General features: G+C 55.1%; 1 protein-coding gene across 3 annotated transcripts in view; it reads right to left on the bottom strand.

The window, feature by feature from the left end:
* The window catches only part of ACOT7 (acyl-CoA thioesterase 7), a 132,874-nt gene that overhangs the window by 62,550 nt on the left and 56,900 nt on the right, over positions 1 to 13,424 (bottom strand). For all 3 annotated transcript variants that reach the window (XM_007980774.3, XM_073007893.1, XM_073007894.1), the window contains exons 3-5: positions 12,617 to 12,773; positions 6,964 to 7,055; positions 491 to 605 (exon numbers count right to left, since the gene is read on the bottom strand). In XM_007980774.3, the coding sequence (XP_007978965.1) occupies positions 491 to 605; positions 6,964 to 7,055; positions 12,617 to 12,773 (364 nt within the window). The remainder of the gene's footprint in view (positions 1 to 490; positions 606 to 6,963; positions 7,056 to 12,616; positions 12,774 to 13,424) is intronic.

The raw sequence follows: 13,424 nt of genomic DNA, 5'->3' as shown, positions 1-13,424 counted from the left end.
ATACAAAAATTAGTTGGGCATGGTGGCACATGCCTGTAATTGTAATACCAGCTACTTGGGAGGCTGAGGCTGCAATGAACCGAGATTGTGCCACTGCACTCCAGCTTGTGTGACACAGCAAAACTCCAGCTCGAAAAAAAAAAGAACAAGCCACTGAGCGAACATAAGGAAAAGATACAACAAAAATAAATTCCTCATGAACAGGTGCATGCTGCCTGCCTGGCAATGGAGGCCCCACGCACAGTGCCCTCCTGGGACTGGCTGAGTCACTCGGGTCGCCTTCCAGCTGTGTGACTGGAGGGGTCTACACAGCTCAGGGCAGGGCTGGGAGACAGCCCTCCCTGGGGACCCCAGAGAAACCGGTTCCAGGAGAGCATGCTCAGTGCTGGGGGAACCTCAAGCAGGAGGCTCACGTAGGCCCAGCCAGCTCCTGCCTCCTACGCATCCCCAGTGAGGAGCGGCACCTGTTGCTGGTGTCCGCGTCTCTTACCTGGGTTGAGGACTGGCTGGACGATGTCCCCGTTCCTCCATTTGGTCTCCATGCGCTCCAGCTTCTGGGCTTCATACCGCTTCCGGCCCTCCTCCTCCTGCTCCTGCCGGGAATACTGCGGGAAACCACAGACAGGTCAGGCCCAGGCGGGACACGGCCTCCTCCCCTCTCCAGGCAGCCACGACCCCAGGCCCCTTATGTCACATAGCCTTGTGTAACTGGGACTATCTTTTTTTCTGTTTGTGTGTGCTTAATATAAGTAATAAGAATACAGAAAGAGTGAAATCCTATGTGGCTCCACTCCCCAGAGAACCTGGGTCAAATGTTTGGTTTAGATCCTTCCTGGAATTGCTTTTATGCCTACAAATATATAAAAAGCTCTGTGGTGCTGTATGTGGAGCTTAAAAGCAACTGTGTATCTATTTAACGTAATTTTTGTGACTATGTGGGCACTTAGCTTGTTCCCAATTTTTCTTTTCTTTTTTTTTTTTTTTTTTTGAGATGGATTCTTGCTCTGTCCCAGGCTGAAGTGCAGTGGCGCGATCTCAGCTCACTGCAACCTCCACCTCCTGGGTTCGAGTGCTTCTCCTGACTCAGCCTCCCCAGTAGCTGGGACTACAGGCGCCCACCACCACGCTCAACTAATTTTTGTATTTTTAGCAGAGACAGGGTTTCACCATGTTGGCCAGGCTGATCTCTTGACCTTGTGATCCACCTGCCTCAGCCACCCAAAGTGCTGGGATTACAGGTGTGAGCCACCGCGCCCACTATTAAAACCATACTGATCCTAGGTTACTTAAAATCATTTTGCACTGTCCCGTTCCTTCCTAGGATTCATTCCAGAATAAAGGGATCCTCAAAAAGGCCCCACCTACTCTCCCAGGGCCATGACAGAGCAGGAACTGTGTGTGTCCCTGCTGACCCTTGGCCAATCGAACAGGCTGTATATTAGTAGAGAACAGGCAGTCAAAGATGGAACCATCCCCCCGAGGCTCTCTGAATGGATCATAGGGGTTTTTGACCCCGGAAGTTAAAAATAAATGTGAATATAAGACTTAGCACAGGCCGGGCATGGTGGCTCGCGCCTGTAATCCCAGCAATTTGGGAGGCTGAGGCAGGTGGATCACTTGAGGTCAGGAGTTCGAGACTCCTGGCCACATGGTGAAACCCTGTCTCTACTAAAAATACCAAAATTAGCCAGGTATGGTGGTGGGTAGTCTTAGCTATTCGGGAGGCTGAGGCAAGGGAATCGCTTGAACCCAGGAGGTGGAGGTTGCAGCCAGCCAAGATCGCGCCACTGCACTCCAGCCTGGGCGACAGAGCGGGACTCCATCTAAAAAGATAAAATAAAATAAAAAATACCAACTCTCAGCACAAAAACCAAAGCTCCTGAGTCCCAGGACACAACAGGGGATATTGCATTTCTTGGACATAACAGACGGTTCACTCACTGCCCTCCTGTGCACAGTGGAGGGGACGCACCATACTCCCTCCCCATGGGACCCTCAGAGGGGCCCTCAGGGCCTGTGTGCTGGCCCCAGGCCAGTTCCAGACCCTCTGCCTGCTCCATCCCCCAGGACCTTCTCCCTCCCTGACAGCCTGGCCAGGGGCCAACTACCACCTGGCTGTTCTGATTAACCTCAACTTCTGCTCTCACCGTTCACTCACCCAACCATTCTAACTGAGCCTGTGGGGAAGCCACAGAACCCAGGGCCCCTCTGGGCCCCTCCCGGCCGCCTGTTGCAGCCCCTCTGACCTAAGCAAGTTCACTTCAGATGGCTGTGTTAGGCCTTCTTTCGAAAGTCAGTTTTAAACATCTCGATAATTCCTGCTCGTGGCTCAGCTCCAAAACTGTGCAGGGCCTGAGCACCATTCACCATTCCTCGGCTTAATTATCCATCATCTTCAGTTGAGAACCCATCTTCAAAAGAGGCTGGGAAGGGAGCTGAAGGGTTTGTTCAAAAGAAGCAAACCGTGGGGAGTGTTTTAAGTTGCAGTGGATAATTCAACCTTTTCCTCCATAAATAAATCACGTCCTAATGTTCCACCGGCCAAGTCATGGCTGTGAGAGGAGGGTCTGCGCTGTGTGTCTACCTAGCAACATTGGGGGGTGAACTTCAGCATCCTCAAGAAATGCCTTTTAAAGGGAACTTTTTTTAAAGGAGCCACCCCCTGGTCTAATACATCCTTGTGGCATCCAGTACATTTGTCTGGGCTTGGCGGGCACACAAGGAAATGATGGGGCCCGGTCCTGGACACAAGCCACGAGGAGAAGCCAGGCCTACTCCCCAATGCTGCCTTTCCATCTGGGAACAAAACCGCTGGAACATTTTAATGATGGCTGGCACCTAATTCTCACCCCCGAGGGCTCATCAAACCCAACTGATTTGAAGCAGCAGACAGCGTGGCCCAAATGTCTGAGAGATAGGCTGTGAACCTCTTCGCTCAAGCACGTATTCAGACATTTGAAAAAAACCAAAGCATCCACCCCCGACGGCCACTCAGCATGTCCAGGGCTGCAGCTGCCCCTCCGGTCATCCTGGGCCCCTCAGGCCCATCACAGGGACACCGAAGTTCCATGCTCACTGGGAAAGCTGCAGGCAGGCTGGGGAGGAAGGTGGAACAAAGAAAAGATGTCCTGCACTGGACGACTGTGCACATGGCCAGCAGCTGGGTTCCTCCAGGGAGATGCACACATCCAGGAAACCAGAGCGCGTGTGTGTGCGCATGCATGTTCAAGATATCTACATGCATACATATGTGACATCTCTATCTGTATGTGTATACATATTATATATATGTGCATATCTATAGATACAGGGATGTACATCTTCCTAAATGTGGGATGGCTGTAGAAAGGTCCGCAGGAGCATGCTCATGGAATATAAGACAGCCCTGTGGCCAGGCCACCAGCAGATAAGCATATGCTCACCGGAGCCAGGGAAGGAAGCTGCACTTTCCGGGACTCCGAAGCAGGCCTCTGGCTGGGCCCACTAGTGAAAAACAGGAGACCCAGATTCCAAATCAGCGGGAGGTTTATACTACGTGGGCCTAGCATGTGTTGGGGGGAAGACAGTGCAAATAGCTCTGAGCAACAGCTGCAGCTGAGAACTGTGCAGCCTCTCCCATCTGCAGCTCTGGCTGCCTCGGCTCCGTGGAATGGTTTCAACAACTCCTTGACAAGGCCAAGTTGATATTTATGTCTCATCAAACCCACTATACAAAGGAAATGAAAAAGCAACCGGGAGCTCCTCCAGGATGTGGGAGGGAGGGAGCCAATTACTGGGCAAGGAGAGGCGAGGCTAAGAGGGGCCACGCTGAAAGCGCCCTGTCCCTGCGGCAAGGGGACGGGAGCCAGGGGAGTCTGAAGCTACCCGTCCCCTCCACTGGCCAAAACCCAACAGCTCTCGGTGCATCGATCCCAAGCGACAAGGCAGCAAAAGCGACTGCGTTCAGGTCCAGACCCGCCCCTCGGTATCACCCGCCTGAGATGTACCATGAGATGCTAAAGCCAGGCATGGGGCCTGGGAGAGATTTCAGAACTGGATAGCATCTGAAAATTAAATCCGTTAAATGCTATGTCTCAATATTTACACGTGATATAGCTCACTGAACACCAAGGGCTTAGAGAAAAGAATAAACGTGGGGGTGGGTGTGCTTGCAATTCTGCGGAGAACAGTCAGGAGCCCCCAACTGACCCCTGCTCCTTAGGTCTTCAACCACCCCGAGTTAGCACTGCCTGAAAATGACCACAACTTCCATCTCAGCCAAGAAGCAGGGAGAGAGGATAACAGCCCCACAAAGAACAAGAGACGGGGGAGGGTGTTGAACCGAGGGCTGCTGCACTGGGTTGAACAGTGTCCCTCAAAATGTATATCCACCTGAAACCTCAAAATGCGAACACTTCCAAAAACCGGGTCTTTGTAGTTGCAAATAGTTAGAATGAGGTCACAGTGGAATGGGATAGGCCCTAAGCCCAGTGACCCGTGCTCTTGTAAGCAGGCCGTGCGAAGATGGAGGCAGAAGCTTCAGGGACCCAGCCTCAGCCAAGGGACGCCTGGAGCCACCCGGCGCTGGAGAGACCAGGAGGGATCCTCACCTGGGGCCAATGGAGGGCGCGGGCCCCTGCCCACACCTTTGGACTTCTGGCCTCCAGAACTGTGACAGAATCAACTTCTGTTGTTTGAGAGCTACCCAGCCAGTGGCACTTGGTCACAGCAGCCCCAGGACACTGACTCAGGCGGGAGCGTTAGACTTCGGACTCCACACCCTGACCCTGAGCCCCCGCCTGCTGGCCAGATTCTGGCATGCTGCCATCCTGCTCTCATAAAACCAAAGCTGCGGCCAGGCACGGTGGCTCACGCCTGTAATCCCAGCACTTTGGGAGGCCGAGGCGGGTGGATCACAAGGCCAGGAGATCAAGACCATCCTGGCTAACACAGTGAAACCCCATCACTACTAAAAATATAAAAAATTAGCCGGGCATGGTGGTGGGTGCCTGTAGTCCCAGCTACTGGGGAGGCTGAGGCAGGAGAATGGTGTGGACCCAGGAGGCAGAGCTTGCAGTGAGCCGAAATTGCACCACTGCACTCCAGCCTGGGCGACAGATCGAGACTCTGTCTCAAAAAAAAAAAAAAAAACCAAAGTTATAGCCACCAGCCTTCCCTCCCCTTCCCATTAAATGTGGACAGGGTTCCCCTGTCACCAAGATTTAAAAACAACAACAACAACAAAAAACCTAGGCCAAACAGCAGCTGGACCCGGCAGCCAGCCACATCCACCTGGGGAGACACCCCACCCAGACTTTCACTGCCCTCTGAGGAGACCCCGGCAGGGTGCCTGGTCAGACACTGAGCTGAGGAGAGAAGAGAGGGCAGGAAGCACGTCTCAGGGAGTACCTCCCCAGTCTCACATGGGCAGCGGAAGCAGGGACTGGGGTCCCATCAGCCCTGGTGACCCGGGGGCCACGGGAAGACAGAGAGCCAGGCCTCCTACAGGCGGAAAGTGGCCTGCTCCCAGCAAACGCTGGGGAGGGGATCAGGGCTTCTAAAGTGGCCTGTGCCTGGCAAACGCTGAGGAGGGGACCAGGGCTTCCGGCAGCAGCAGAACACCCAGCATCTCTGTTGGGTCTGGAAACAAAAAGAGCAGGCACCAATTCCTGACAATGTGGTTCTCAGTTTTATTATTTCTAAAAATGTATTCTATATATATATCAGCCGGAGGAAAAGCTCCCCGCCGGGGCCCACACTGCAGAGACTGAGAATCCTGGTTCCTTCCCTCTAAGAAGAGCTCCTCCTGGGGGCTGGGCCTGTGGACCTCAGGGTCAGGCTGTGGGAGGAGCTGGTCACACCTGTCCTTGGACTCGCCAATGAACTTGGGGCACAGGAGAAGGAGGCGAGGGAGTACTTTTAGGGAATGAATTAAATTTCTTTATTCCCAACTTCTCCCCTCCAAGAGTCTGTTCGCGCAGCTTCCACAGGCTTCGCCCATAGGCCCACCCATAGCGGGACTCCTCTGACAACACAATGAACCGGTATTATGGAAGGTGCTTCCACCGGGCGCGGCGGCTCATGCCTGTAATCCCAGCACTTTGGGAGGCCAAGGTGGGTGGATCATGAGGTCAGGAGATCAAGACCATCCTGGCTAACACGGTGAAACCCCGTCTCTACTAAAAAAAAAAAAATTAAAAAATTAGCCGAGCGTGGTGGTGGGCGCCTGTAGTCCAGCTACTCAGGAGACTGAGGCAGGAGAATGGCGTGAACCCGGGAGGCGGAGCTTGCTGTGAGCTGAGATCCGGTCACTGCACTCCAGCCTAGGCGACAGAGCGAGACTCCGTCTCAAAAAAAAAAAAAAGAAGAAAGGTGCTTCCATCACAGCAAAGCCAGAAATGAGAGAAACCCAGAGAAGGAGGCAGACGCCAGCAGGGGACAAGGAGGGAGAAAGACCAAAGCTCACACAAGGAGAGCTGTCTCCACGGCCACTGCATCAGAAGCAGAGATCAGAACCAGCTTGCAGGGGTCACGGGGCAGCAGCCGGCCCAGCCCAGGCAGCCTGGTGGTCCTGGCTCCCGAAAGAAGGACACATCACTATCACAATCCTGTCACTGCCTTTTCTCTGGTTAGGGAGTGTGACAAAAAGGTCCCTAGGTTGGAGGGATGTTTACGTCCACAGGTTCTGGGCCAGCTTGCGCTCACATTCCCAGCATGAATTAAACATACACCAGAAGATCCCACACAGACATGTCGCCTCCCCACCCGTGTTTCCTCGAAGGCAGGACAGAAACTCCTGTGGAGCCAGGGATGCCCTGCCCAGCCCAGAGGGGACACTGCCTGCTGGCGGACCTGGCACCCTGTGCCCCAGCTTTGACCTGTCACTCCCTTGGGACCCTTAGCTGAACGAGCCTCCCACCATCAGGCGAGGTGACCTGATCTCTGCCATCTGCCCCCAAGAGAGAAGTAGAAGGGGTACCTTACCACAACAGGAGGCACCTCGAGGACCTTGTCCACGTTCTTCAGCGACAAGGGCACATACCACAGGGTGGCCTTATTGGTCAGCTTTTTGGCACCTTAAGAGAAGAAAATCACGTAAGTGATGCCCAGGAGACGGAGTAGGGGTGTGAGCAGCCAGGCACGTGGCAGATGCTGCTCTGGCCCCCGGTCCCAGCACCCGAAACACCCCGCACTGTGTACTACCTCTCTGGCCCCCAACCCCCAAGGCCCCAAGGTCTTTTCAGCATCCTGGCCGGGGAGTGCTGCCATCATGTGAGTGTGGACAAACAGAACCAGAGACCCCAGAGCCCACGGAGAGAGGCTGCGTGGGGCCCGCCCCCATCACAAGGTATGCCCCCTAAAACTGGCTTGAACTCAGGACCCCAGCCCCTCCCAGTGCAGCCACTCTGGGGCAGTTTTCCCTTTTCAGGGGTGGCTGAAAGGACTTCAGACCACGGTTAAGCCTGGATGGTCCGGAGTTGGTCAACCACAATACCCAACAGGGATCACCCTGGAGGGCACCCACTGCAGGCAACCTCCTCTTCCTGGTGTTTTGACAGAAAGGGAGCTTGATGACGAAAACACATCAGAGGCTCCCAATGAGCCTCCCAGACAGAGGGGAAGGACTGATGGGCTGCAGGCAGACGCCTTTCACTCTGCCCAGGGAGACGAGGCTGAACCCACTTCACCCGCTGGCTCAAGTCTCCACCAACTGATTGCTGCTGACATCAAACGTCAAAATCAAAAGTGCCTTGCTGGGGAACTTGATGTCCTGACGCTCAGACAAGCAACATCTTCTGCAGATCCCATCCACCTGTCTCAGCACTGCCAAGAACTCCCAGCAAACGGGGAAGCCCAGAAAGACACTTGGCCCACACAGACGTACAGGCTGCGGAGGCTCAGGAGGATGTGGAGGCTGTGCCCAGGCAGAGCAGCCCAGGGGAGGGGCAGGGGAGACAGCCAGGGCCCCCACAGCCCAAAGCACAGAGCAGCGGAGCCAGCTCATCAAAGCCCCATTTTTGCCACCCCAGGAACTTCCTTTCCTTCACACCAGACACTCGGGTGTGGTGCCAGCCCATCCAAAGCTCCACCAGAAGCTTCCGGGTGCCAAGAGATGGGCTGTAGGTTGCTGACTCCTTGGGGCACTGAAGCCAGCCACAGAGCAAAGTGGGGCTGCGGGACAGGGAGGCCTGTCCGTGCTGAGAAACATAGGCTCGTGGCCTGTCGGAGCTAAAGCAGCCTAGAGATCCCTGGTGTACACCCCTCACTTGTACAGAAGGAGCCTGAGGCCCAGAGACATCAAGGGGTTTGCCCGGGGTCACACAGCAACTTGGGGCCATACTCCCATGTCCCAGTCATTTCATAGAAGTATCTGCAAGGATGCCTTTAAAAAGTGGTTTTGTCAGGAGCGGTAGGTGGCTCACACCTGTAATCCCAGCTCTCTGGGAGGCTGAGACTGGTGGATCACTTGAGCTCAGGAGTTCCGGACCAGCCTGGGCAACATGGCGAAACCCCGTCTCTACCAAAAACACAAAAAATTAGCTGGGCATGGTGGTGCGCACCTGTGGTCCCAAACAGTGAGATAGGAAGAGCGCTTGAGCCCAGAAGGCGGAGATTACAGTGAGCCTAGATTGCACCACTGCACTCCAGCCTGGGCGACAGAGCGAGGCCCTGTCTTAAAATAAAAAAAGAAATAAAAGTGGCTTCTTCAATGTGGAAGATCCTCACTATAAGGCAGAAGAGGGAACTGCAAGAAATAACAGAGGAAAGGGAGACGGGAGCAGCCCCAGGGCCCTGCCTAAAACCCCCAGAGCAGCTCACTTCCCACTAGTTACCTGAACCTGCCTTCCCAAGGCGAAATGTTTTTCCTCCTGGATAAACACAGCCCCAGGCTCCAAGTCAAGCCCCAGGGGGCCCATTAAGAAAAGGCCCATGCCTGCCCCTCCTCCCCGCACAGAACACACCGTGAGGGCATGGGGCTCCCTGTGCTTGGGAACCACAGGCAAATACTACGGGAAAATATTTCCACCGCACTTTGACTGAGAGTGAATCTGACAACCTGCTTTTGGGAATAAAGATTTCCTGTTGAACTCGGCTAGAGTCAGCCTGACAAGCCGGTCTCCATGACAACTCGAGCGGCCCTCTGGACCTAAATGAACACCATGGAGCAAATGAGGCAAACGTGCTAATTGTACTTTCTCCATCATTTGATGAAACCATCAAAAGACAACGGCAGTATTAAAAAATATCTCTCGGCCAGCTGCGGTGGCTCACGCCTGTAATCCCAGTACTTTGGCAGGCTAAGGCAGGCAGATCACGAGCTCAGAATCGAAATGATCCTGGCTAACACGGTGAAGCCCTGTGTCTACTAAAAATACAAAAAAATTAGCCGGGCGTAGTGACATGTGCCTGTAGTCCCAGCTACTCGGGAGGCTGAGACAGGAGAATCACTTGAACCTGGGAGGTGGAGGTTGTAATGAGCCGAGATGGCGCCACTGCACCCCAGCCAGGGCAACAGAGCAAGACTCAGTCTCAAAATAAAAACAAAAACAAAAACAAATGTTAAAATCTTAAGAGCTCCCAGCTATTTTTCTGGAGCAATTCGCAGCAATCACATCCCAGTTAGCTTAGTATTTTGACAGTTTCTGGGGATAAATAAGCCGCCTCAAAGGCAAGGTTTGCGGGTCGTCTGCCTGGGCCCGTGCTCGCTCAGTGGCCTCATGATAGGCAGCACAGCCCAGGAAGAGCCCACACAGAACAGGGGACCCCTGCCTCCTGGGGTGGAGACAGCACACGGATGTCACGCACACAGCTTATGACTCAGCCTGCTCCGGGTCAGGGCCCCGGCACGCGTCCTCTGCCCCCACCTGCAATGCCCCTGTCTTTCAGAGGTCACTACCCATTCAGCCAGTGCTCCCCACGTGCCCACCGTGTGCCAGGCGCTGCCCTTGGTATTGGGGCCTTCATGAGTTCAATTTCCAGGGGACACATGGGCAGATACAGAGAAGGGCCTCAAGAGAACAATAGAGACTGCAGAGAGAGATGGCAGAGAAGCAGAAGCACAGACAAGGAGATGAGCGAGACAGAGAGGGAGATGAGACCCGCAGTCACAGAGTGAGAACAGCGGGCTCCGGGGCCTGACCAAGACGCGGAGAAAAGCCACAGCCTCAGGGCTCCAAGGCCTCCCTGCCCAGCCCCTGCTACAGGGAAAAGGCTGAAGCTGGGAGGAAGAACCTGCGGCACTGCCCAGCCCCACTGGGAAAAGCCGTCATGTGCTGGCAAGCGTCTCCTGCCTTCTCCAAGCCTCACATGCACGACAGGGCAATGCCAGCCCTGATGTCCCCAGGGAGGAAGGGTGGGCATCTCTGTCCCTCCTGAGCCCATCCTTCGGAGGAGGAGAAGGCCGAGGGTTGTAGTGGCCGGGACACAGCGGGGAGGCTGAGAAGCTCCCAGCACCTTGTGGGTGAGCTGAGGTGGGGGCTGCTCTCTCATGCTTGTGCCTGCCTTGGCTCTGCACAGGAGCCTCTCCCGCTCTCCCCACTCTCAGCCCCTAAAGAGCGAGGGATCCCCAGGAACATGTCAGATTGCGTCATCCTCATCAATACCCCATCAGCGAGAATGTCTCAGCACTGACGCCCAGTTCTTCCTGCTCGCCTCCGCTCATTCACTTATTCATTCATTCATTTGCTCATCCATTATCAGTTCCATGTCTATTATGGGCCAGCAGAAGTGGCCAAGAAAGAGAAGTTCATAATCTGGGGAGATCATCAAGTTCAATACCCCTGACCTTTGGCCTGCATTGCTCTGTGCTGTGGGGAGAGCGGGTCCCAACCGCGCTGAAAGCCCGAGAATGCCTTTCTGTCTCCCTGCCTCTCTCCTCATCATCCCAAACTGCTTGGCCAGGTTTGGAGGCTCCTGCCTGTAAGCCCAGCACTTTGGGAGGCCGAGTCGGGTGGATCAACTGAGATCAGGAGTTTCAGACCACCCTGGCCATCGTGGTGAAACCCTGTCTCTACTAAAAATACAAAAATCAGCCAGGTGTGGTGGCTCACGCCGTAGTCCCAGCTACTCAGGAGGCTGAAGCAGGAGAATAGCTTGAACCCAGGAGGCAGGAGAATAGCTTGAACCTGGGAGGCAGAGGTTGCAGTGAGCCGAGATCATGCCACTGCACTCCAGACTGGGCAACGGAGCAAGACCCCATCTCAAAAACAACAACAACAAACTGCTCATCAGGGATTCCTCTGAGGCTGTGGCCTCTGATGGACCACAAAGGGGGCTTCCATGGCAGAAAATCTGCAAAGCAGATCCATTCCCAGCATTTTTGAAGCCACCAACTCCTGCAATGACAAAGGGCGCTGCTGACAGGGCTCTCACAAGCAGGAGGGTCCTAGGAAGCAGGAGAGCGCGGCGGGCCATCCCTCGTCTCCAGGAAGGGGCCAAGGCTCCATCTCCAGCAGAGTCAGGAGAAGAGATGCGACCTCACAGGAGATGGCAGGGAACCCCCAAGGCCCCTCAAGTGGGGAACCCACCCAGCCCTGAGCCTCTCCCAAGTCATGGGCACTGCTCCTGATGTGGGAGGTGCCCATACACCCCTTCCTGTGCCACGGCCTGAGACCAGCATCCAGGGTCCCTCTGATGTCAGAGGTGCCTGCTGAGGGAGCAACAGGCAATGGCAATGCAGACCACCTTCCACTCCAGGCCCTTGCTCAGCTCAATCTGCCCACCTGCCGGAGCTAGGCTGACACAGCCATTCTAATCACCAACCCTGTTGAGGTCCTCAGAATGTTCTAGATGCATAACTGTGTTTGCTACCAGTCTGTCATGGGGAAGAGGACTCGAGCTCCTTAAATGGCTGTGAACTGGCACTCCACAGGACAGCCACTGCTGAGGAACAGGCATTGGGAAGAGGAGGAAACCAGCCCAGCCTCTCCTCTGCATGGGAGGACTGGTGACCCAGGAGGTGGCAGGGAGAGGGCCAGGGGCAGGGGAAGAGGCCTGCCTTCCCCCTCACCTCCCGTCCCCAGCCTGGGTATAAAAAGAAGCATGAGCTGGTGAACACTGGAGCCGCCCTCTCCTGCAGCGCCCAGTGGGAAGGGGAAGGGGGTTTCCATGGTTACCATGGCCAAGGAGGAGAACATTCAGATGAAAGCAGAGGCAAAGGTTCACCCAGTGAGCTTCTACCTGAGCCTGGTTTCGGGGCCGCCAGGAGCGGGCAGTGTCCTCTCTGGAGCCAACACCTCCCTATGCTTGAGGAGGGCAAGCAGGGCAGGGAGCCCCGCAGAGGGGTGGATGGTGTGCCCCGGCCTCACAGCCCCCGCCCAGTCCCTGCCATGGATGAGCTGGCCACAGGCAGCAGGACGGGCAGCGGTGATGTGCTCAGGCCAGACCCGGACAGCAGGGTTGAGTCCTGCTCTGGGTAACTGAACTCGGGCTCGTTTCTTAACTCCTCTGTGCCTGTTTCCTGTCTGCAAAATCAGGGCAATGGACATAGCTGCTCCCAGGGCCGTGGTGGGAGGTGAGAGAGGTCTCATTGATGGAAAAGGGGCCAGGCCCTGGAGCGTCCTCTGCCCTCAGGAGGGAAGCAGCTGTATAGCCACGGCCCTTAGTGCTCCAGTCGCCACGTCGCTTCCAGAAGTACCTGTGAGGATGTTTTCGGACATCACGTTGACCTGCACCTCCACAGAGTGCTTGGAGGTGTAGGTGATCTCCGCGCTGACGTGCGCCACCTCACCGATGCACATGGGAGACAGGAAGTCAGTGCGCTCGACACGAGCCAGCGCGGCTACACAGCGCTCCTGTGGAGACAGAGGTAGTGGTCAGTCCAGGTCAGCCAGCCCAGCCCCGAGAGCCCCACCCTGGACATGCTCCCTGGAAAGTGCTTTTGCTTTCATTCCCCACTGTGAAAGCAACCAATTTATCGCAATTTATTGGCACCGTGCATTCCTTTTCTTTTTTTTTTTTTTTTGAGATGGAGTCTCGCTTTGTTGCCCAGGCTGCAGTGCAGTGGCATGATCCTGGCTCACTGCAAGCTCCGCCTCCCGGGTTCACGCCATTCTCCTGCCTCAGCCTCCCGAGTAGCTGGGATTATAAGCGCTCACCACCACGCCCTGCTAAATTTTTTTTTTTTTGAGATGGAGTCTCACTCTGTTACCCAGGTTGGAGTACAGTGGCGCGATCTCCACTCACTGCAAGCTCCGCCTCCTGGGTTCACGCCATTCTCCTGCCTCAGCCTCCCAAGTAGCTGGAATTACAGGCACCTGCCACTGCGCCCGGCTAATTTTTTGTATTTTTCATAGAGATGGGGTTTCACCGTGTTAGCCAGGATGGTCTCGATCTCCTGACCTTGTGATCTGCCCGCCTCGGCCTCCCAAAGTGCTGGGATTACAGGCGTGAGCCATTGTACCCGGCCTAATTTTTTGTATTTTTAGTAGAGACAGGGTTTCACT

Source organism: Chlorocebus sabaeus, chromosome 20, assembly GCF_047675955.1.
Source record: "Chlorocebus sabaeus isolate Y175 chromosome 20, mChlSab1.0.hap1, whole genome shotgun sequence".
NCBI classification, from domain to species: domain Eukaryota; kingdom Metazoa; phylum Chordata; class Mammalia; order Primates; family Cercopithecidae; genus Chlorocebus; species Chlorocebus sabaeus.
This window is presented reverse-complemented; position numbering and strand designations above follow the sequence as displayed.